This window comes from Callospermophilus lateralis, chromosome 1 (assembly GCF_048772815.1).
Source record: "Callospermophilus lateralis isolate mCalLat2 chromosome 1, mCalLat2.hap1, whole genome shotgun sequence".
NCBI lineage: Eukaryota > Metazoa > Chordata > Mammalia > Rodentia > Sciuridae > Callospermophilus > Callospermophilus lateralis.
In genome coordinates this window covers 196,091,348-196,115,436 of record NC_135305.1, presented here as the reverse complement: position 1 = coordinate 196,115,436, position 24,089 = coordinate 196,091,348, and the positions used below count along the sequence as shown (strand labels likewise).

The window sequence follows — 24,089 nt, the reverse complement described above, 5'->3', positions numbered from 1 at the left end:
ACTGAATGGGTTAAGACTTTCACAACCCAATTATTTCTCCTCTGAACCTTCTTGCATTGTCTCACACGTGAGCTTTAGGGGGACACCTCACATCCAAACCATAACAGCCATGAAATCTACTGTTTTCCTTGGGTCATCTTGAAAACTTTTCATTGGTAACAATTGACTCCACCTTTTCTCAATATTCGGTTGTCTGAGTCCTCTTTGAGCTGAGTCTCATGAGCTTTGTTCTGCAAGTCTTAATTCCTAGGATTAGTAAAAACTGTAAGAAATATTTTTTTGAAAAGGCAAAAGAATTATTGACAAAAATATCCCCTCCTTCATGAAGTTTAAAGAAGGTTAAAATCAAAATTCTCTCTTTATGTCCTTTAAATAGTTGTATGCATATTACTAAATTTACCTTTACTTCTTGGCTTAATGAGGCTTCTATCCTTCTAAATTAAATTAATTATGTAAACATTTTATTTAGATTCTAGCCCATTTGTAAGTATTTTATATTGTTTTGTCAGTGCTGGGATCGAACCCAGGCCTTTTGAATGCCAATACCTTTGGAATTTATTTATTTATTTATTTTTAAATATTTATTTTTTAGTTGTATATGGACACAATACCTTTATTTTATTTATTTTTATGTGATGCTGAGGATCGGACCCAGGGCCCCAGATGTGCTAGGTGAACACTCTACTCCCAAGCCACAACCCCAGTCCCTGGAATTTATTTTTTTAAACTAACAGGCATATAGATGTAAAGGTTAAGCTGAGAATGCACAGTTTTATGGAAACTATTCATAGAATTTGTCCAAAATTTTCTTTAATGGTATTATTCAGATGGTGCAGCACTTATTTACACTTCAGTAAAAGAAAATAAAAATATAGACTTAGTATATAAATACATCGTTCAGAAACTATATGGATTTCCTTATAAGATTCCTGCTATTGTTGTGGAAAAGGATGCAGTATTTATGTAAGTATACTGTTAAATGTGTGCATTATTGCTACTACTTGATGAGCCACCATTTTCAGTTTTGAGATGGGACCAGTAGACTTCTCCATGATGAGTAGGTGAGAATCTGTTCCTTGATTATTTATTTATTTCCTGGCCTTAGTTTTATTGCTGGTTGTTTTGAAAGGCCTTTGCTATTTAGCTGAACTTTCTATTGGGTACCTATATTAGTATATCTACTATTTTTTTAATTGATTATGATACATATTGACCAAATATGTAATCTGACATACTTTTAGAGAGTTAACCTGAATAAAATTGAGAGGTAATAATTATTTCCCTCTCCCCCAGAAAAAAAAGGAATTTGGTAATCATTTTAAGTAGAAATTAGTGAAATAAAAATTGAACATTATAATAAAAATTAATTAGTTTTCCATATTGGTCAAATTGACTTCATTAAAATACTCCTTTTGCATTATTGTGGATTGAATGAAAAAAAATTTGTTATAAATGTTTGAGAATTTACATATCCATTTTTTTACAGTCCAGCAGGGTGGGATAATGATAAGAAAATAGGAATATTACATGAAAACTTTCAAACATTGAAAGCAGAAGATAATTTTGAAGACATCATAACTAAACCACCTGTCCGAAAGGTAACAATTTTAGTAAACAGTTTCCATATTTCGGCTTTTAAACTGAGAGGTAGGCCATAACTTTAAGGTTGTAGGTAGAAAAGCAAGAATGTCCTGTACAATCAGGGGAGTTTCAAAGTGTAATTTGCGTGTTTCTAATGTACAGTTCATATAAGGATTTGTTTTAGCAAAGTATGAATCAACTATTCAGTCACTGAATCTTGTTAGCCTTTGGCATATTTATATAAGCAAATATTATTGCTGAATATATTAATATAGTGCTTTGGAAATCAAAGGGTGGCACAGTGAATATGTGGATCTTGAAATAATTTAAATAGCTGGGCGCAGAGGCACATACCTGTAATCCCAGCAGCTACCAACACTGAGACAGGAGAATCTGAGTTAAAAGCAGTTTCAGCAAAAAGAGAGGCACTAAATAACTCAGACCCTGTCTCTAAATAAGATACAAAAAATAGGACTGGGGATGTGGCTCTGTGGTTGAGTGCCCAAGTTCATTCCCTGATACCCACCCCCATAATTTTTTTTTTAAATAGGTAGAATCTGTGAACTTTACAGTCTACAGCTGAGCCAAAAGCCAAGAAAAGGTTGCTAGGATAGTTTTCTTAGTTTTACCTATTGAGACAGATCTCAGATCTTTTCCACAGTTACTAGTTACATTAACCCACAGCTATCCAAGAGTTTCCAGTTTTCTGTATTTTATTTTGACTACCATGTTATTCTATAGCTATTAAATCAGGTAATGTTCTCACATATACATCTTGATTTCATGTTAAACAATACATGATAGATACAGATGTAGGTGTTTCTCAAAAGTATAAAAAATCAATGTTTACATATAGTACTTTTCTCCGACTTCCTTTTGATTTAGACATGTATTTTAGAGGAAAATTATTTTGATTCAGTACATATTAGGATTATTAAAGGAGGGGAGGGAAAGGTGAAATGTTGGTATATAGATTTGTCTATTTAAATAATGGGGAATGATACTGGACAGATTATATTGCTATACATCATGTGTATGTATGCATATTTAGCAACAGATCTCACCATCATGTGTAAGTATAATGCACCAATAAAAAATATGAAAAAAATGTTCTTAAGAATCTAAACATTTGTTGGGCATAGTGGCACACGCCTGTAATCCAAGTGGCTCAGGAGACTGAGGCAGTTTAAAGTTTAAAGCCAGATTAAACTGAGATTGCAAGTTTAAAGCCAGCCTTAGCAACTTAATGAGGCCCTAAGCAAATTAACAAGACCTTGTCTCAAAATTTAAAAAAGGGCTGGGGATATGGCTCAGTGGTTAAGCACCCCTGGGTTCAATCCCTAGTACCTCCTCCCCACAAAAAAATCCAAATATTCACAAAGTAGAGCATCTATCTTTTGTTTTGGGGTTATTAGTAATAAGAAAAGTGAGCTGAAATGAAAATTCAATTGACACATTTTTAAATAGGTTTAGATAGCTATTAAAAGAAATGCATACATCAGAATTAAATAACCCAGCAAAAATGTTTTCCATTCTCTTACCAACAAATTATACTTTTTAAGATTTCTTTTTATTTTATTAATTCCTCAAATACTTATTGAGCACCAACTCAGGCACTGTTTAGGTACTAACTGGGAAGGAGGAGAATGCAAACAATAAACTTAACTCATTGGTCGTCCATTGAGTTGGGAATAAGGGTTATGAAGATAAAGCAGGGTGTGCAGAGAATAAGGGGACTGGGCCTTGAGGGATGCTGTTTTAGAGAAGGTCCCCCTTGTAAAAGGGCAGAATGTTGAAGGCAAGAGGAATATGAAAGTACAAGTGTTCCCAGGGAAAAATATGAGGGCAAGATAGACCTCAAAGAGCTGTGAGGTGGACAGACCTGGTGGGAGATGAAAGGCAGAGTTAGGATCTTTTGGGACTTTATCATTAGGCCGTGGTAAAGACTTTGGATTTTACTCTGAGTAGGATGCAAAGTGTTGAGAGCGTTTGAGCAGAGGCATGATGTAATCTAATTGAACCCTTTTGACTCTTGAGAAGAAAATAGACTGGGCCTGTGTTATACAGCAAGAGTAGAAGCAGGAGACTTTTGCAATTTTATTTCTAATTTCTAATGATTCAGCAGATAGAAGAGCATATATATCTATTTCTTTTTTTTTAATTGTAGGGAAACCAGAGACAAGTTGCATTTAACCCAACTGGGATATTACTGACCCTTTTTAAACACCCAGCAGTTATTCAATAAATTGTATAAGCATGAATGTGGCTCTAGGGCTGTGCTGTTAAAATATAGTAGTCATTAGTCACATGTAGCTTTCAAATGTAAAGAAAGATCAAAAAACTCACTTCCTTGCTCATACTAGCCAATTTCAAGTATTTAATAGCCACTAGTGGCTAGTGACTGCTGTATGAAATTTCACAGATATAGAACATATATCATTACAGATAGTTATTGGTCAGCCCTACTATAAGGGTCACTCATGTAAATGTAAATATAGTACCCAGAGAATAAGTTATTAATGGTCTTAGCAAAATATATTAAACTTGCTCATTTATGTATTGTCATTTCAGTTTGTGCATGAGAAGGAAATTATGGCAGAAGATGATCAAGTATTTCTTATGAAGTTACAGGTATGAAATTGTATCAGAAGCAGACTTAATATAGTTAATGAATAAACTATTCTTTTATGTATTTTAAAAATAGAGTGATACATGCTATGAATGTCTAAACTAGGATTCTTTTGTTTTTTGTTTTTCAGTCCCTTTTAGCAAAGCAGCCACCAACTGCAGCTGGAAGGCCTGTGGTCAGTATTATAAATTTTGACATAATTATTAAAATTCAGTGCATTATTGTTTCTTTTTTAAATTGTATTCACATCTGATGGGTTTACTTTAATATAATTCTTCTGGTTGTGAAATTTTTTAAAAAATGTTTTTTCTTTATTTTTATATGGTGCTGAGGATTGAACCCAGTGCCTCACACGTCCTAGGCGAGCACTCTACCACTGAACTACAACCCCAGCCCAAGAAATGTTCTTTCTTTAAGTCTTTTTCAAAATATCCGAATCATATAAAGATGTATTTTGCAATGTTTTATTACGTGTCCATTACTAAATTCTCACAACAACCTTGAGAAGCAGGTACTGTTCATTAGCCCCATTTTGCTGATGGGGAATCAGGGGCTTTAGAGAACATTGTGGCTTGCCTGAGATTATTTAGCTGGTAGGATATAAATCCAGATTGAAACCCAGAACTGACTCCAGGCTTAATCTCATAACCACACCTTATTTCTTTATACATTCTCCCTTATCCACTGAAGGAAAAATTAGTATACTAAAATGTGGTGGGCCTTTGATATTCTATAATAATGAGGACAAGATTACTAATGTTTTTGTTGATGGATGATAGTATAAAAGGCAGTAGAATAGATGGGGGATCATGGCAAGTAATTTGTGAATTTGAAAGTTTTAGGTTTTAGTATTTATGGTTTTCCTATTTTTACCTAGGATGCCTCACCAAGAGTCCCTGGAGGCTCGCCTAGAACACCAAACAGATCTGTGTCATCCAATGTTGCCAGTGTGTCACCCATCCCTGCTGGGTCAAAAAAAATTGATCCAAACATGAAAGGTATATCTCTTTCTTAGAGTAAATAACACAATACATTGTACAGTGGGGAAAAAAATGTACTTAGCATCACACCTAAATATAACTTATTTTCATTCTTGTGCAATACCCTCTAATCTCTCTGTAAACATAATCTCATAGTTAATCAGATTCTAAACCATTACAGTATATTTACAGTATATTTTTAGTGTATCACTATGCACATGATGAAACTTTTATTATGTTTAATCATTTTCCTATGGTAGGTCATTGGAGAAATTCATTTTTATACTATAATTGGTAATCTGAATTACCATAAGGAAAAAATATGCAAAATAGTTGTTCGTGTAGGAATAATTGTGATAAATGGGATTAGTAGGTCGTACCTTTTGATGTCTTTCAAATGGAGTATTTAATGTTATATCAATATTCAGTGTTCCAGTTTTACCACAACCTAATTGTTATATTTTAAATACTAAGAACCATTTCTCATCTAGTGGTATTTCTATTCTGTGAAATCACTTATTACTAACCTTTGCCCATTTATCTCTTAGAACTTCTAGTTTTCATATAGGATTGAGGAGCTTTTTGTAATACTAAGACAAATATTTCTCAATGTTACTTGAAATGCTTTTGACCTTTTAATAACATTCTAATTCTTAAATTATCTTACACTTGCAGTTTACTCATTTGTTTTATGTATTAGTGTATTAGAGAGGAGAGTATGAGTAGTTATTCAGCTAAAACTCAAACTAATATATCCTGAGTATAGCTCTTAAACTTTTAAGTCTCATTTGTTTTCTATGTGTGATTACTCTAATAATTTATGGGAAAAATCTAATGTTTTGAGTAGCTTTTTTGAAATTTTTTGGTATGTATTTGTGTTTTATAGCTGGAGCTACAAGTGAAGGTGTCCTGGCAAATTTCTTCAATAGTTTGTTGAGTAAAAAGACTGGCTCTCCTGGAGGCCCTGCTGGTAGTGGTAGCCCTGGAGGTGGGGCTGGAGGTGGAAGCAGTGTTTTACCACCGTCTGCCAAAAAGTCAGGTACAGTTACTTAGAGCAAGTCACTTTTCTTTGAAAACAGCTTTATGGAGGTATAATTTACCTACAATGAAATTCACACATTTAAAGTGTACAGATCATTGATTTTTAGTATTTTTACAAAGTTGTGGAAACCATCTCCATAACTTCATTTTAGAACATTTTTCATTTCCCCCAAAAGAAACTTCAAACCTTCCCTGTCTCTTAGCTTCTTAGTCCTAGGCAGTCACTTATCTGTTTTCTGTGTCAATGGTTTTCCCTGTCTGGACATTTCACATAAATGGGAATCATACACACATTATGTCTTGTTTAACATAATTTTTGTTGTCGTTGTTATTTGGTACCGGGGATTGAAACCAGGGATGCTTTACCACTGAACTATATCCCCATCCTTTTTCTATTTTTTATTTTGAGACAGAGTCTTGCTAAGTTGCTGAGGGTCTCATTAAGTTGCTGGGGCTGCCCTTGAACTTGTTATCCTCCTGCCTCAGCCTCCAGAGTCGCTGGGATTACAGGCATGTGCCATCACGCCTGGCTAACATAATATTTTGAGGTTCATCCAGCATGCATCATTAATTCATTTCTTTTTATTGCTGAATAACATTCCATTGTGTACATATGCCACACTTTTTTTTTTATCTATTCATTGGTTGGTAGATCTTTGGATTATTTCCTTTAAAAAAAAAAAACCTACTATGAATAATGCTACTGTGAGCATTCATTTTTATGTGATCATAAATTTTTAATTCTCTTGGGTAAATACTTATGAATTCTAGGTTACATGGTAACTCTGTTGTTTTGTTTTGTGGTACTAGGGATTGAACCAGGGGCTCTCTACCCCGAGTTATATCCCCAGCCCTTTTATTTTGAGACAGTCTTGCTAAGTTGCTAAGGCTGGTCTCAAACTTGGAATCCTTCTGCCTCAGCCTCCCAAGTTGCTGGAATTACAGGCAAGTGCCAGTGGGTGCAGCAACTCTATTTAAAATTTTTAAGGCCTGCTATGAAGTTTTTCAAAATGCTGCATCATTTTACACTCCCATCAAAAGGTTATGAGGATTCCAGTTTCTCATACCCTCTTCAGCATTTGTTATTGTTCATTTATAGTTACAATTCATTCGTCTTGCTTCCAGATTCCAAAATTTTGTTGCTGTTTTATTATTGTTTTAAGTTTGTACTTTCTGACTGCATAACTTTCTTATTTTTTGCTGTTATTCTTTTTGTCCTAATATTTTTAAAACTTTTATGAGATTAAATCATAGGTGCCAGTTTTACCTCCATTTAGTAACAGATCTCACAATTTAAAATGAGATAATTTATTTTTAAATTAAGGATGTTTAACTTCAGCATGTTTGATAAAATTAGTGAAGGAGTTGGCAATTTTAAGTGAAGAGACATTGGTGTAGATACTTTAACTGTATCTAAATCTTATTTCTTTCCTTTTCCTTCAATGTAGGCCAGAAGCCTGTCCTGTCAGATGTTCATGCAGAACTAGACAGAATTACCCGGAAACCAGTTTCAGTTTCTCCTCCAACACCTACATCTCCTACGGAAGGAGAAGCTTCTTGAAGATACCAAATAAAGCCATTTATTCAGTTTTCTGGGATAATGTAAACTTGCCTCTGCCTTTTCCTTCGAAGGTGGAATTAGGGAGCTGGAGTGCTTTTACTGATGGACTAAATTTATGTCTTTTTTTTTTTTTCTTTGTGACTGCCCATTTTTATAAAAGGAGCTATACAGAAGAAAAAAAGTATTCTACATTATGTAGAATTGCTGTTTGCATTGCCATTTTGCATAGGGAAGTAATTTTGGATTTTGAAAATCTCAAAATTTATAAATCTGAAATACAACCATGTGATCTTATTTTAAAGGCTAAATTATTATATAGGAGGGTTTAGAGAAGGGCAGACAGTATGCAATATGGACATTTAACTGACTTGGAAGTCCAAACTTATTTTAGTTAAGACTATTTAAAATCATTTTTAAAAAATTTGTGTGTTTTGCTGAAAAAGAAAATTGTCAGATTTTGCACATCACATAAATGTACCAACACCTGGGATATGCTGAGAAAACAGATAGCATTTGATACACTAGTCATCACTCAAATCAGTGATCCTATAAGTTGTCATCAAAATATGATTTAGATATTGGCCAAGATATGTTCTGAAACTGAGAAGGAAAGAAAGCACACTGCCTAAATGTGTAAAAGAAAAATGCAGAGGTTATGAAAATGTAAAGAGGTAACAGTCTTTGGATTTGTCTATACATATATATATATATATGGCTCTGCCTTAATATACTCCTTTTTTGTTTGTGACTTTCAACTGTAATCAGTTAATAAAGTATTTATTCTCTGCATTTGTGTTCAAATAACTTGTATTTTCTTATATAATTTGTCAGCTAATGAATAAGATTCATTAGTAATTTGAAATGTTTGGCTTATAGAATTACTGAGTATTCTGATCTTTCTGAGAGATAAATTAATATGAGATTCATTCTCCTTTAAGTTTCCTTAATTTGGGATTTTACCTTGATCAACACATCTTGTCCCACAGATACATTTTGAACTACAGAATCTTATGCCAACATTCCCAGGGACTGAAAATACAACCATTGTCATTATTTAGTGGGAAGAAAAATTTGGCAAATGTGCTGGGCACGGTGTTGCAAGCCTGTAATCTCAGTGGCACAGGAGGCTGAGGCAAGAGGATTGCTTGTTCACAGCCAGCCTCAGCAACTTAACAAGGCCCTAAGCAACTCAAAGAGACCCTGTCTCTAAATAAAATTTTTTAAAAAGGCTGGGGATGTGGCTCAGTAGTTAAGCGCCTCTGGATTCAATCTCTGGTACAAAAAATATATATATTTTTAGATATTTTATTCATTTATTTATATGTGGTGCTCACACATGCTAGGCAAGTGCTCTACCACTGAGCCACAACTATAGCCCCTGTGATTCATTCTTTTTGGTGCATGCAGTGGTAAAAATTCTCATTGCAGCATAATAGTCCATTGTCCAAATATGTCTATTATGCTATATCAATGAGTATGCACTATTTTTTTATTGCTACTACAAAAAGTTACCCCAAATTTAGTGGCTTAAAATAATACAAGCTAATCTTTTTTTTTTTTTTTTTTAAGAGAGAGAGAATTTCAATATTTATTTTTTTAGTTTTCAGCGGACACACATCTTTGTATGTGGTGCTGAGGATCGAACCCGGGCTGCACACACCCAGATGAGAGTGCTACCTCTTGAGCCACATTCCCAGCCCTAATACAAACTAATCTTGCTAAAGGATGTCAGCAGTCCAAAATGAGTCTCACTAAGTTAAGATGTCAGCAGGGTTCATTTCTTTTAGAGGCTCCAAAGAAGCATCTGTTTCCTTTCTTCCCAGCTTCCAGAGGCAGCCTGTATTCCATAGCTCTCGGCCCCTTCTCCATCTTCAAAGCCAGCAATAATTTTTGGAGGGTGCAGAGGGTACTGGAGATTGAACCCAGGAGCACTGAGCTACTTCCCCAGTCCTTTTTGAGACAGGGTCTTGTTAAATTGCTGAGGCTGGCCTCAAACTTGTGATTCTCCTGCTTTAGTCTCCCAAATTGCCAGGATTACAGGCATGCACCATCACTCCTGGATCAGCTATAGTGTCTTCACCTGTCGGCAGCCACCACATTTCTTTCAACTCTAACCCTTCTGCCTCTCTCTTATAAGGGCCCAAGTTCTTCAAGTGGGTCTACATATATAACGTACATTTGTAATGTGCTTTTAACAGATTTTTTTGTTTGTTTTTGATTTGGGTACTGTGGATTGAACCCAGGGACACCTTATCATTGAGCATCATCCCCAGCACTTTTTATTTTGGTACAGACCCACTCTGAGTTGCTTAGAGCCTCTCAAAATTGCTGAAGCTGGTATTGAACTGGGGATTTTCCTGCCTCAGCCTCCTGAGTGGCTGGGCTTACAGATGTGTGCCATTGTGCCTGGCCAACGCTGTACACTTCACTCGTGTGTGTGGTTTCTGAAGAGAAGTCAGATAAAATTCTTTGTTCCTCTAACTGCTTTGAGGATTTAATTTTTTTATTTTCTGCAGTTTGCATGTGATATATGCCTGTGTGTAGTTTGGGGGCATTAATTTTGCTTTATGTTTTCTGAATATGCCAGATCTCTTCGTTTGGTGTCCAGTGATTTGGGGAAATTCTCAGTCACTGCTTCAGATATTCTGTTTCTTTCTCTTTCTTCTGATAGACCCATTACCCATATCTTTTGTAGTCGTCCCACAGTTTGAATATTTTTTTTTGCTTTCAGTTTTGGAAGTGTCTATTGTTAAATGCTCCAGTTCAGAAATGTCCTCAGTCTCAGTCTGATCTACTAATGAGCCCACCAAAGGCATTCTTTGTTCTTTCCTTATCTCTAGCATTTATGTTAAAGCTTTTTTAGAATTTCCACCTCTGCTTGCATTATCCATCTATTCTTGTATGTTTACTTTTTCCATTTTTGTCAGCATATTAGTCATAGTTGTTTTAAATACTTGTTCTGAGAATTCCAACATCCTTTGCATATCTGAGTCTAGGTCTGATGTTTGCTCTGTTTCTTCAAACTTTTTTTTTTTTTTTACACCTTTAGTATGCCTTGCAGCTTTTAAATTAATAACTGAAGATGATGTATAGTGAAAGGAACTCTGGTAAATAAGCCTTTAGTGATGTGGTGGTAAGATGTGGGGGCAAAGGAACTCATGCTACAGTCCTGTGATTAGATCTCAGTTTTAGTAACTTCTGTTACCCGACCCCTTTGTAATGGCTGGAGGGGTTGGTTACCAGGTTGGTTAGGCTCTGGTAAAATAGTTTCTCCTGCAGGCAGTCCTTGTTAAGAGGAATAGAATGCTCTGGCGAATTTCAAAATGGGTACTTTTCCCCTTCCTATCAGAGTGGTGGGGATTTTCCCTGTTTTTCCTTATGTGAACCTTCTAGAGCTCCTGGAGTAGAACCCACAGGGTTCTGGGGACCCTCTTTATGACTGGGCTTGGTCACATAGAGCCTCTAGCAATTCATCAGTTATGTTCAAATTTCTTATTCCTGCGCTGGTTCCCATCAAGGCCTCTGCCTTGGAGTGTCTTTGGTAAATTGTGATTGTGTACCTGTCTCTGATTGGGAGGACTGTACTTGTGATTTCTTTGAAAGACCTAAGAAGAGTTGTTTGTGTCCTTCCTGTTTGTTGAGCTCCATACTTGTTAGGGTGGACCGATTATCTCTACCTCTCAAAATCCTTCATCACATTTGCAAAGTCCCTTGGTTTTAAGTCAGGTAACAGACAAAGGTTTTAGGATGTGGATAGCTTTGGGGATCTGTTTCTCAGCCTACCACAGGGTGTTTGGGTAATTTTCAGTTTTTAAGTTGCTATTAAGAGTAGTGCGGGCTGGTTGTGGCTCAGTGGTAGAGTGCTTGCTCAGTGGTATAAGGCACATTGGTTCGATCCTCAGCATCACATAAAAATAAAGTAAAGGCATTTCATCCATTTACAACTAAAAATATTTTTTAAAAAGAATAAGAAAAAAGAGTAGTGCTATTGTGAATGCTCTTAAATATATCTTGTGAAAAATATGTTTTCATTTCTTTTGGGTGCACAGGTTGAGCATCCTTAATCTGAAAATCCAAAATCTGAAGTGCTGCCAAATCTGAATTTTTTTGCATACCAATAAGACACTACAAGTGGAAAATTCCACACCCTGAAACTTTATTTTATGAACAAATATATTCAAATACTGTATAAGATTACCTTCAGGCCAGTGTAGTGGTGCACACCTAGAATCCCAGCAACTTGGGAGGCTGAGGCAGGAGAATCACAAGTTCAGAGCTAACCTCAGCTACTTAAGCAATTTAGCAAAACCCTGTCTTGGGGGCTGGGGTTGTGGCTCAGTGGTAGAGTGCTCGCCTACCATGCATGAAGCACTGGATTCGATTCTTAACACCACATAAATGTAAAATATTGTGTCCACCTAAAACTAAAAAAAAAAATTTTTTTTTAAATCCTTGTCTTGTAGCTCAATGGTATAGTGCTCACTTAACATGGAATGAGGCACTGGGTTAAGACTTCAGCATCACATAAAATAAATAAATAAATAAAGGTATTATATCTATCTGCAACTCAAAATTTTAAAAAAACCATGTTTGTATAAGTATGTCAAAATAGACTACTGTCATGTATAACTAAAAAGAAGAACAACAACAACGAAAAAAAACGGGGCTGGGGTTGTGGTTTAGAGGTACAGTGCTCGCCTACCATGCGTGGAACACCAGGTTCGATCCTCAGCACCACATAAAAATAAAATATTGTGTCCACCTATAACTAAAAAAATAAATATTTTAAAAAAACAGGCTGGGGATATAGCTCAGTTGGTAGAGTGCTTGCATGCACAAGGCTGTGAGTTCAATCCCCAGCGCCAATCAATCAATAAATAAATAGATAGATAGAAAAATAAATAAAAAAATTTTAAAAAGGTTGGCCAAAAAAAAAAAAAATTCAGGTTTTGTGTATAATGTATATATGAAAAACATAAATGAATTTTATGTTTAAACTTGGTCCTACCCCAAAGATATTTTATTATTGTATTGGTAAACATTTTAAAAATATCTGAAATCTCAAATGCCTCTGGTGCCAAGAATTTTGGATAAAAGATACTCAACCAGTATATGGTAGAGTGGATTGTTGGGTCCACAGGGTATTGTGTATTCAGCTTTAGCAGATAAAGCTAAAAGGTTTTTCCAGAGTGGTTATGAGAATTCATATTCTTGAGAAAACATTTTCAAGTAACATCTGATAAGGCCTACTATACAGAATACATTTAAAAACTCTTAAGAGTATAACAATAAGACAAATAACTCAAATTAGAAATGGGCAAAGGAGGGCTGGGGTGGCATGGGTGAGGCACTGGTTCGATTCTCACCACCACATACAAATAAATGAATAAAATAAAGGTTCATCAACAACTGAAAAATTTTTAAATGGGCAAAGGATTTGAAGAAATATTTTTTTCAAAGAAATTATGTAAGTGGTAAACAAGAACATGAAGTCTGACAGTTTTAGTCATTGGGTTTATGTAAATAAAACCCACAAAGAGTTACCAATTAACAGCCACTAGTATTGCTAAAATTACAAATGGGAAGTTTGGTGAGGATATGGAGAAATTAGATCCCATACATTGCTGATGGGAATGCAAAATGGTACAACTGCTTTGGAAAACAATTTGATGCCAGGCATCCATATAGCACATGCCTGTAATCCCAGCAATTCAGGAGGCTGAGGCAAAAGGATCCCAAATTCAAGGCCAGCCTTAGAAACTTAGCAAAGGGTCTAAGCCACTTAGCCAGGTCTGTCTCCAAAGATAAAGATAAAAAGGGCTGGGATGTGGTTCAGTGGTAAAGCACCCCTGGGTTCAATTTTTTGATACTGGGGATTGAACCCAGTATTTATTGATCCTGGGTTCAATCCCCAGTATCAATCAATAAATAAGCAAAAGCAAACAGAATTTCCATCACTACCAGTAACATATGAAGGTTCCAACATCATAGTTCATCTGTAATTTATTTTGGATTTTTCTACATATAGTTGTGTCATATGCAAACATTGAGTTTTACCTCTTTCTAATGCTTTGCTTTATTATGCCTGTACTCCAGTACAGAAAAGTATAAAACTGGTGAGAAGAAACATGGTTAATTATTCCCATCTCAGAGGGAAAACTTTTAATATTTCACCATTAAGTATGACTCATCTACAGTCATCTGATTATAAGTGGAACACTGTATGTGTGTGTGTATGTGTGTATGCAGGAAGGGGGAGAGAGAGAGAGAGAGAGAGAGAGAGAGAGAGAGAGAAATATAAATACATATGTTTGGGGCAGAGTAGTGCCCTGTCCCATTGTATAACCACAATCTTTTTAAAATTAATTGGTGATTTCCCAAGTTTCATCATCTTCACTGTGCTGAAGATAACCTGCACACGTGTAGAGGATAAATGAGGATAAGTGAGATGGAGGATGTGGGGGCGCTTCCTAAACTATAAAGTGTTATGCAAATGCAAGCTTTTATAGCTACCACAGAAGGAATCTTAATTTTCAGAAGTTTTTTAAATACTCATGCCATGAAGAAATTATTTCAGCACACATGTTTATCTATCTACTCTAAATGTTTTGTTGTAATCAGGCCACTTCTGAAAAGCCTATTACCCTTAATTCTTATTTCTAGAAAGAAAAGTTGTATCTGGGCATGGTGGTGCCTGCCTATAATGCGAGCAACTTGGGAGGCTGAGGCAGGAGGATTGCAAATTCAAGGCCAGCCTTAGTAACTTAACAAACTCCTAAACAACTAAGTGAGACCTTGTGTCAAGATAAAAAATTTAAAAAAGGATTGAGGATGGTTCAGTGGTTAAGAAACCCTGGGTTCAATCCTTAGTACCAAAAAAAAAAAAAAAATAGAGAAAAAGTTATATTTACGTTACTATTATACCGATTGCTAGCTATTTGTACAGATAAAACTGGATCTGTACCTGACAAAAATCACAAGAATAAACTTCAAATATATCCGAACTAAATGTAAAATATGAAATCATACAAGTACTAAAAACAAAGTAAATTATTTTATACCTTAACAAGAAAGACTTTCTAAATTTAATTCAATCCACATGCAACAAAAGAAAGAATTTAAATTCAACTACCAGCCAGGGATATGACTGAGTGATAAAGCACTTGCCTAGCATGCGCAAAGCTCTTGAGTTCAATCCCCAGCAAATCCAACTAACAAAAATAGTTGAAACTGGGGGTGCCCACTGTGATCCCAGCTACTCCAGAGGCTGCGGCAGTAGGATCACAAGTTCCAAATTAGCCTTTGCAACTTAGCAAGATCCTGTTTCAAAAACAAATGAAAAAGAATTTGGGGTATAGTTCAGTGGTACCTCTACCACTTGCCTAGTATGTATGAGGCCCTTGGCTTAATTCCTACTACCCAACCACCCCGAAGTTGAAAGAAACATGATGGCAAAAGGCACCAAAAGCAAAGTCAAAAGACAACTATAAGATGTTACAGATAAAGGGCTAATTTTCTTAATATATGAAGAATGCTCAAAAATAGAAAAGTAGAAAACCCAAGACCCTTATAAAGAATATAGATAAATAAGCAAAAGATGTATATAGGTAAAAAATACTATGGACGGCTGAAATATATTCAGCTTTCCTCCCAAAACAAATGCAAATTAATACTGTATTGAAATACAAAATTAAAAAAATTCAAAAGCTTGACAAAAAAATTCAAAAGCTTGTTGGACAGGTGGTGGAGAAATAGGGGCATTTATTCACAGCTCCTGGGATTGTATGAGAATACAACCGCTAGTGAGGGAATTTTGCCATGTTTAACAAAACTGCATCCACAAATTCGCATACCATGTATCTTTACCCTAAAGATACATACATTCTCTCTGCTTCTTGATGGTCATTTCCTGAGCCGCTATCCTTCACCATGTCCTTCTGCCCTGATGTTCTGCCTCACCTGGGGCCCAGAGCTATGGAGTTGGCCATCTATGGACTGAGACCTCTGACACCATGAGACCCCAGATAAACTTGTCCCCCTCTAAAACAAAGATACATATGCATCTGAGAATCTGAAAATAAGAGCCACACAGTTGTACGTTGTGGCATTATTTTGTAATTTCAAAATATTGAGAACAAACTTAAATGCCTGTATGCAGAAAAATGAATAAACTGCAGCTACACAATGTAGTACTATCCAATTTTTTTCAAATTTTTTTAGTTGACAATAGATTTTTCACTTTATTTGTTTATTTATATGTGGTGCTGAGGATCGAACCTAGGGCCTCACACATACCAGGCAAGTGCTCTAACACTGAGCCACAAACCCCAGTCCTCTATGCAATTTTTAAAAAAATGAAATTGATTTTTATGAACTGATATGTGTATTTTCTAGGATATGTTGATAAATGCAAATAAAAAGTACTAGAATATATGTGTGTGCACATGTATGTGTGTGTATATATATATGCATTATTATACACACACACATATATATATATATATACACAAATATATAATACACTCTGACACATACACATATGCATTTGTCTCCACTGAGGAAGCACAGGTAAGATAACCAGAAACTATCAAAATCTGTCACCCATAAAAAAGGAGGGTTGGGCAGGAATGAGGTGGAACAAATAGAGGCTGACTGACACTTCTCTAATGGATCTTTTTGTAGGTTTTTATTTCTGGAATCTTAATCAGTGGTTCACATTAAAAAAAAATAAAATTTAAGCAGTAATAAGGAAAAACTCTAAGACTGATTTCTATCTATAATAATACTCAGTTGGAGGCAAGGCCTTGGGTTGCCTAGCAATAACAGGCGCTCCCTCAAATCCAAATTCCAAAACTGAACCCACCCCCTCCCTCTCCCTTCCCCCTGAATATTCAGAAGCTTCCACCTCTATTACATTTCCCACTCACACGATTAAACTGATCAGGACTAAAGTTTCCCGAATGGTCACGGGGGCAAGGAGGCTGAGGGACATACAGCGGCACCCCCTAAAGCCCCCCAAATCACTTAGGATTTAGCTTCCTGCACTGGTGAGTGTAGAAGCCTTAAAACAAAAGGCATCATTAGCATTCCCGTGCCTTTGTGGCCCTCTGCTGGTGTAGATGAAATGTGGCAGTTGAGGATGCCGCATGTTTATCCTCTAGTCTGGTTATTTTAGGAGAGTTTTGATGCTATCATCTCTCGAAGATCTCAGATTCAAGTTTTTTTTTGCTTAATTGAATTTCTTGTCCAGGTTGTGGAATTGGCAAATATTAAATGTCAGACTTTACCTTTCATGACACTTCTTCCTATGTTCTTACCCTGGTCCCTAATCACTCCTTTATTTCCCTGGCTCCTCTTTACCTTCTCTCCCTCTAAAACTCTTTCTATACGTTCATCCTTTTAACATTTTTATGGCTCTACTGTTTAGTTCTATGGGCATTCCTCATATGGTTTATTTCCTCTAATGCTCCAGATTCATATTTGAAACTACTACAAATTCCATTTGATGCCCCTCTGGCACCTCCATCTCAGTGCACCCTAATCTGAATTTCTCATCCTCCCTTCATTGAAACAGAGGACCCCTGAAAATAAGTCAAAAGGATTACTGAGTATATTTTCAATGTCACACTAGAACAGTTGTCCTCAAAGTTAAAGTTCCTAGATCAGCAGCAGCAGCAGCATGGGGGAACTTGTTAGAAATGTAGATAGATTCTCAGGTTCCACCCAAGATCTGCTAAGTCAGCAACTTGGGGGTGTGGGACAGAAATCTGTGGTGTAATAAGACTTCCAGGTGATTCTGATGATCATTCATGTTTGAAAACTACTGAACCCAGAGCAGGGAGTGGTCAGCAAAGTATGGTTTGTCAATCCAGCCCACTGCCTATTTTTTATAAAATTTTATTGAGTTGGGAGAACACCTGTAATCCCAGCAGCTCTGAGGCCTGAGGCAGGAGGATTGTGAGTTCAAAGCCAACCTCAGCAATTTAGTGAGGCCCTAAGCAATTCAGAGAGATCCTGTCTTTAAAGAAAATATTTTAAAAAGGTTGGGGATGTAGCTCAATGGTTAAGCACCCCTGGGTTTAATCCCTGGTACCAAAAACTAAATAAATAAATAAAGTTTTATTGGAACACAACCACAAACATTTATGTATTAACTAGGGCTGCTTTCCTCAACACAAATGAGAAATTATAACAGAGACCATATGATTCTCATAGCCTAAAGTATTTAAAAATGGTATCTGGCCCTTTACAGAAAGAGTTTGCAGGCCCCTGAACTAGATATAATCTACCAAACCTTTCTTAAGGTCCTCTGATGATTCAGGGAATGGTAATTTTATGGGAGTTACTATTTATTATCAAGTCGAGCCTAGATTCTATAGTTATTAATTATAGAAGACTGATAAATTGCAAGTGAGTTTTGTTTAATAAATTTAAAAAATGATTTCTTTTGAAAAATAACAATTTCATTGTCCTGTAGACCATTAACCAGCTTTGGATTTAACCTAACATTCTTATTCTGTCACACACATAAGCATGCAGGCATGCACACATATACCATGTTCTCTCATATCCTTCTTTTTTTAAAAAATATTTATTTTTTAGTGTAGTTGGACACAATATGTCTATTTTATTTATTTATATGTGGTGCTCAGGTTTGAACCCAGGGCCTCAGATGTGCCAGGCGAGTGCTCTACCACTGAGCCACAACCCCAGCCCTATCTCTCATATCCTTCTTTAAATCAGTTTTATATTCCCTTTACTAATAAGCAGATAAAATATTGAAGTATGCTTATTATATGCTTGTATGAAAGTCATCTAATTTTTTTTCTTCCTTTTTAAAAATTGGTGCATTATAGTTGAAAATAATGGTGGAATTTGTTGTTACACATTTGTGCATGCACACAAGATAACAATATAATTTGGCCAATATCATTCCCCAACATTTGCCCTTTCCTTCCCCTCCTCCCTCCCCCTGTGTCTTTCTCTACACTATCGATCTCCCTTCAATTTTCATGAGACCCCCCCCACACACACACACCTTTCTTTTCCTTTTTCCTCTCTAACTTCCACATGTGAGAGAAAACATATGATCCTTGATTTTCTGAGTTTGGTTTATTTCAACCAGCATAATGTTCTCAAGTTCCATTTATTTTCCTGCAAATGACATTATTTCATTTTTTTTAATGGCTGAATAAAACTCCATTGTGTATATATACCACATTTTCTTTATCCATTCATCCATTCATATATACCTGGGCTGGTTCCATAGTTTGGTTATTGTGAATTGTGCTGCTATAAACATGGGTAAGCATGTGTCACTATAGTATGCTGACTTTAATTCTTTAGAATAAATACCAAGGAGTGGTATAGCTGAGTCATATGGTGGTTCCATGCCTAGTCTTTTGAGGAACTTCCATGCTGATTTCCATTGTAGTTATACTAATTTATGACCCCACCAATAGTATAATAGTGTGCCCTTTTCTCCACATTCTCTCTAGCATTCATTATTGTTTATACTCTTAATAGCTGCCATTCTAACTGAAGTGAGATGAAATCTCAGTGTAGTTTTTTTTTTTTTTTTTAACCACAGATTGAACCTAGGGGCACTTTACCACTGAACCACATCACCTCTAACCCTTTTTATTTTTGAGACAGGTTGCTTAGGACTTTGCTAAGTTGCTGACACTGGCCTCTGATGAACGCAGCCTAATTCCATTTTAAGATTGGGAGCCATCTCATCACAAAGTCATGAAAAGTTCATTTCCGTTTTATTATAAAATACTGAGATTTCTAAACTTGTCTCTGCCATTACCCTCCTTCTATCTCCTGGTTTCATGAGCTTAAAACCTTAGCACTTGTTCCAAATCTTTTTTTTTTTTTTTTTTTTTATTTATTTATTTTTAGTTATTGGCAGACACAACATCTTTGTTGGTATGTGGTGCTGAGGATCGAACCCGGGCCGCACGCATGCCAGGTGAGCGCGCTACCGCTTGAGCCACATCCCCAGCCCTTGTTCCAAATCTTATTTTCCAAACAAAATTGTCTCCAAATGTCCCTGGTTTCATCTCCTCCATTCTCTTGGAGCCATCCACTCTAAGATTTCCATGACTACCACTAGAGTTAAAGTCCCTGTCCCCTCTGTTTTGAACTTGTACAATCGCCCCTACCAGATCTTCATAACCAATCTAATCTGCTCAAGGCAACTAGAAAAATATCCCCAAAGACAAGCTTCAGCCATTTCACTCCCTTAACCGAAATCCTTTGGTGGGTCCTCATTTCCCAGGGAAGTGGCCAAAATGGGAAGGCCCAGTTGTGTGGCCAAATTTGACCTCAACTGTATCTTCCCTCTTTCTTCCCCTCCACTCGTGGTGGCCATGTGCACTTTCTTTGCTGTCTTCCATGTCACTGGTGTCCTATGTTTTCACCTCAAGGTTGTCTGACCCCAGTTTGAAGCTCCACTGTACTGGTTCTGTTAGTTGAAGTTCACTTCTCTCTGCTCCAAATTCCCAACATGTTTACTTTTTATCTTTTTTAAAAAATTTTTTTTCATGGCACATACTGAATTCTTATTTTGTTACTTGGCCCTTTATGGACATTTATTTCTATGGCCTCATGTTAGAACAGCATCTGTTATTCAACTTTGTATCCATGGGATTGCCTAACTGCTAAGAGAAATGAAAGAGCTGGTGACATTTTTTTTGAGTAGGAGCTATGGGAAAAAAAAAAAAAAATCTCAAGTAGAAAAGTAATACCAAATTAGTTTTTGAGTGTCTAGCATTCCATCAAATCATGTTTCCTCAATCTATCTCTTCTGTGAATGGTTTCCTTTCATTTAAAAAAAAAAATACTGAAACTGGGTGTGGTGGCTCATGTCTATAGTCCTGGCTCCTTGAGAGGCTGAGGCAGATCACTTGAGTCTATACACTGGAAATGAGCCTGGGAGACAGAGAAAGACATCATTCCCTTCCTCTCCAAAAAAATCTGCCAAAAATTTTTAGTAAATATTTAATATTAAATTAAAGAGAAAATTGAATATTCTTCAGCACTTAAATGATTATTAAGTTCTTTTTTTTTTTTTTTTTTGTACCAGGGATTGAACTCAGGGGCACTGAGCCACATCCCCAGCCTTATTTTGTATTTTATTTAGAGACAGGGTCTCACTGAGTTGCTTAGTGCCTTGCTTTTGCTAAGGCTGGCTTTGAACTTGTGATCCTCCTGCTTCATTCTCCCAGGCTGCTGGGATTATAGGCATGGGCTGCTGCACCCAGTCTTCTTTTTCTATTTTTTTAAATGGTGTATTGTTTCATCATGAATAATTTTTTCTCACTTTAGTTGTGGTGAGGCCCATCATTTGACTGTTCAGTGTTTATTTATTAATTAATGACGGAGTTTTTTTGTGTGGATGCACCCATCAAAAAGGTATGACCCCAAACAGAATTTGCTCATGAAACTCTAAAATGTTCATTGGTCTCTAATTCATTAAGAAAACAAAGGATCAGGCATAGTGGTGTGTGCCTTTAATCCTAGCTACTTCAGAGGCTGAGGCAGGAAGATTACAAGTTTGAGGTCAGCCTCAGCAACTTAAGGAGAACGTGTCTCAAAATAAAAAAAAATAAAATAAAAAGACCAGAGAGGTAGCTCAATGGTAGAGCACCCATGGGTTTTTTTAGGGGAAAAAAAAAAAAAAGATACACACCTCTAACTGGGAGGGATATTAGTCTCTAAACCATGGGCAACTCCCCAAATCAGGGCAAAGTTACCTACTGTAGTACATAATGGCTTTCACGGAGTGTTCCTCCATGTGGGCAGATTTCCTCCCAGATTTGCATGAAGAGCTTGTTACAAACATATACTTCCAAGTTCCACTCAAACTCAGAATCTTTGGTTCCGGATCTCCAATATTATTATTTTAGATTAAAACTTTATAGATGTTTCTTATGCACCCTGAAATTTACTCATCACAGGCTAAATTCTTATTTTCTAAATGCAAAGAGATCCCTAGTACATTCTAACCAACCCAATAGAATAAAGACAGTCTGTCCTTGTTTCTCTGTAACTCCCCCCACCACCAGTATTTTATTTAGAAAATGTTCATATGTACAAAAAAGTTGAAATCACTGGAGGGTGGATACCAGAACACTTTTCTTAGATTCTACCATTAACATGTTACAGCAGTTGCTTTAAGATGAGTCTGTCCTTTTACATCTCTCTCTAGTCATCAACCCATATCATTTTTTGGATGGATTTCAAAGGAAATTTCAGATATCAATAGGGTATAATTTGGGATAATTGAGACTTAAGACTAACAGGGCTATGAATCCTGGTGAGAATACAGTGGCCTACTTTTATTGGATAGAATTAGTGGCTATGGGCTGGTGGCGAAATTCAGGGGTAGAGCACATACTTAATAGCATCCCTGAAGCTCTGTATTCAATACCAGCACCAAAGGGGGAAAAAATAACTAGTGATTGGTTGGGAGAATAGATTTAATCAAAGACGTTAAGAATAGTTTTTTTTGCTGGCTAGACAAGGCCTTGGGAGAATACATTTAATCAAAGACGGAAGAATAGCTTTTTGCTGACAATCCCCGCACAGTCCTATCTATGTGTCCCTATTCATCTGAATGAGAGCTTTTGTTTTATTACTGGAAGGAGAAAGGAGGTTTGGGGTCATGGATAAGAGATAAGTGTGGAAGCGATGGCAGCAGAACCCTCCTCTCATCTGTGGGCTTTGAGACTTTAACGGGGAGATGAAGTAGAGGGTGTGGTTTGCTGGATTAGTGGTGAGCAGCCAGGTTTTAAGTCAGAATGGTCAGAACTGCATTTCAGCTGCTCCTGCCTATTTAGCCCTGGATTTGATACACAGCCTCTTGACCTCAGCTTTTTTGTTTGTAAAATGAAGGTAATCATAGTAACTATTTTATATTGTTGTGGAGAAAATATGTGAGCTTGACATGTAACAAGATCAACTTTCGTTGCTAAAATATAACTTTCTTTGCTAAATTATGTTTCTGGATATTTTACACAAAATTAAACTATGTGACTACAGCAGTGGTGCATAAGAAAGACACAAAATGAGTAAATGCTTCTGTTGATATTCTGAATTCTGAAGTGGGAATTCAGAGAAAAGTAAGAAGGGAAAATCCTGAAAGTCTTTCCAGGGAACCTATTCTATTTAAATAGAAATCCAAAACTTTGCCAGGTACAGTGGCACATGACTATTTTTGTTGTCATTGTTGTTTGTTTGTTTATTTGTTTGTTTGGTCACGACTGAACCCAGGGGCACTTAAACACTGAACCACATCCCCACCCCTTTTTTGCATTTTATTTTGATACAAGGTCTAGCTAAGTTGTAAGAGGCTGGCTTTGAACTCATGATCCTCCTGCCTCAGTGTCCCCAGCTACTGGAATTACAGACATGTGCCACCACACCTGGCTAATACTATGGCTTTTTTTTTTTTTTTTTTTTTGCAGTTAGTGATTGAACCCAGGGCCACACGCATGCTAGGCAAGTGCTCTCCTACTGAGCTACATCCCCAGCCCAGTGGCACATACCTGTAATCCCAGCTACTCGGGAGGTTGAGACAGGAGCATCATAAGTTCCAGGTCAGCCTCAGCAATTTATTGACACCCTGTCTCAAAAGATACATAGATAGATAGAAAGACAGATAAATAGGGTTGGGGATGCAGTTCAGTGGTAAAGCTCTAATCCCTGAAAGAAAAAAAGAAAGAAAGAAAGAAAAAGAAATCCAAATTCTTCCAAGATCTATAAGGTCCCTAAATTATCTAGTCTCTGTCTCCATCTCTTCTCTTATTCCCTTACTTGCTTCTAGTCACACCAACTACAAATCTAGCCAAGCTCATTTGATCCTTAGGACACTTGTATTTGCTGTTCCCTCTGCATGAAAGTCTCTCCCCAGATCTTGACCTGGCTCCTTCTCAACCATTGGGTCTCATTCAGCACAAACATGAAGGTTCTCATGAAATGCCTTCCCTGACCACTCATTTAAGTTCTGAACTGTTCAGTACCCAAACCTCACAGGACAGTTTCTCCTCAATTTACAATGGGGTTATGTTCCAATGAACCCATTTTAGGCTGAAGATATCACAGGTTTTAATTTAGTGTACTAAATTAGTGTACTGTAGTACACCTAACCCACCAGACATCATACCTTAGCCTAGCCTGCCTTAAACGTGCTCAGAACACTTCCATTAGTTCACATTCAGGCAATATCATTTAACATAAAGCCTATTTTACAATAAAGTATTGAATATCTCATATAATTTATTGAAAAGAT

General features: G+C 36.5%; 1 protein-coding gene across 1 annotated transcript in view; it reads left to right on the top strand.

Annotated features, from left to right (window-relative positions):
• The window catches only part of Dync1li1 (dynein cytoplasmic 1 light intermediate chain 1), a 33,437-nt gene extending 24,856 nt beyond the window's left edge, over positions 1-8,581 (top strand). The window contains exons 7-13 of the mRNA XM_076868809.1: positions 828-963; positions 1,487-1,598; positions 4,153-4,212; positions 4,341-4,385; positions 5,088-5,208; positions 6,077-6,229; positions 7,680-8,581. Coding sequence (XP_076724924.1) covers positions 828-963; positions 1,487-1,598; positions 4,153-4,212; positions 4,341-4,385; positions 5,088-5,208; positions 6,077-6,229; positions 7,680-7,792 — 740 coding nt within the window. The 3' untranslated portion in view covers positions 7,793-8,581. The remainder of the gene's footprint in view (positions 1-827; positions 964-1,486; positions 1,599-4,152; positions 4,213-4,340; positions 4,386-5,087; positions 5,209-6,076; positions 6,230-7,679) is intronic.
• Positions 8,582-24,089: the final 15,508 nt, after the last annotated feature.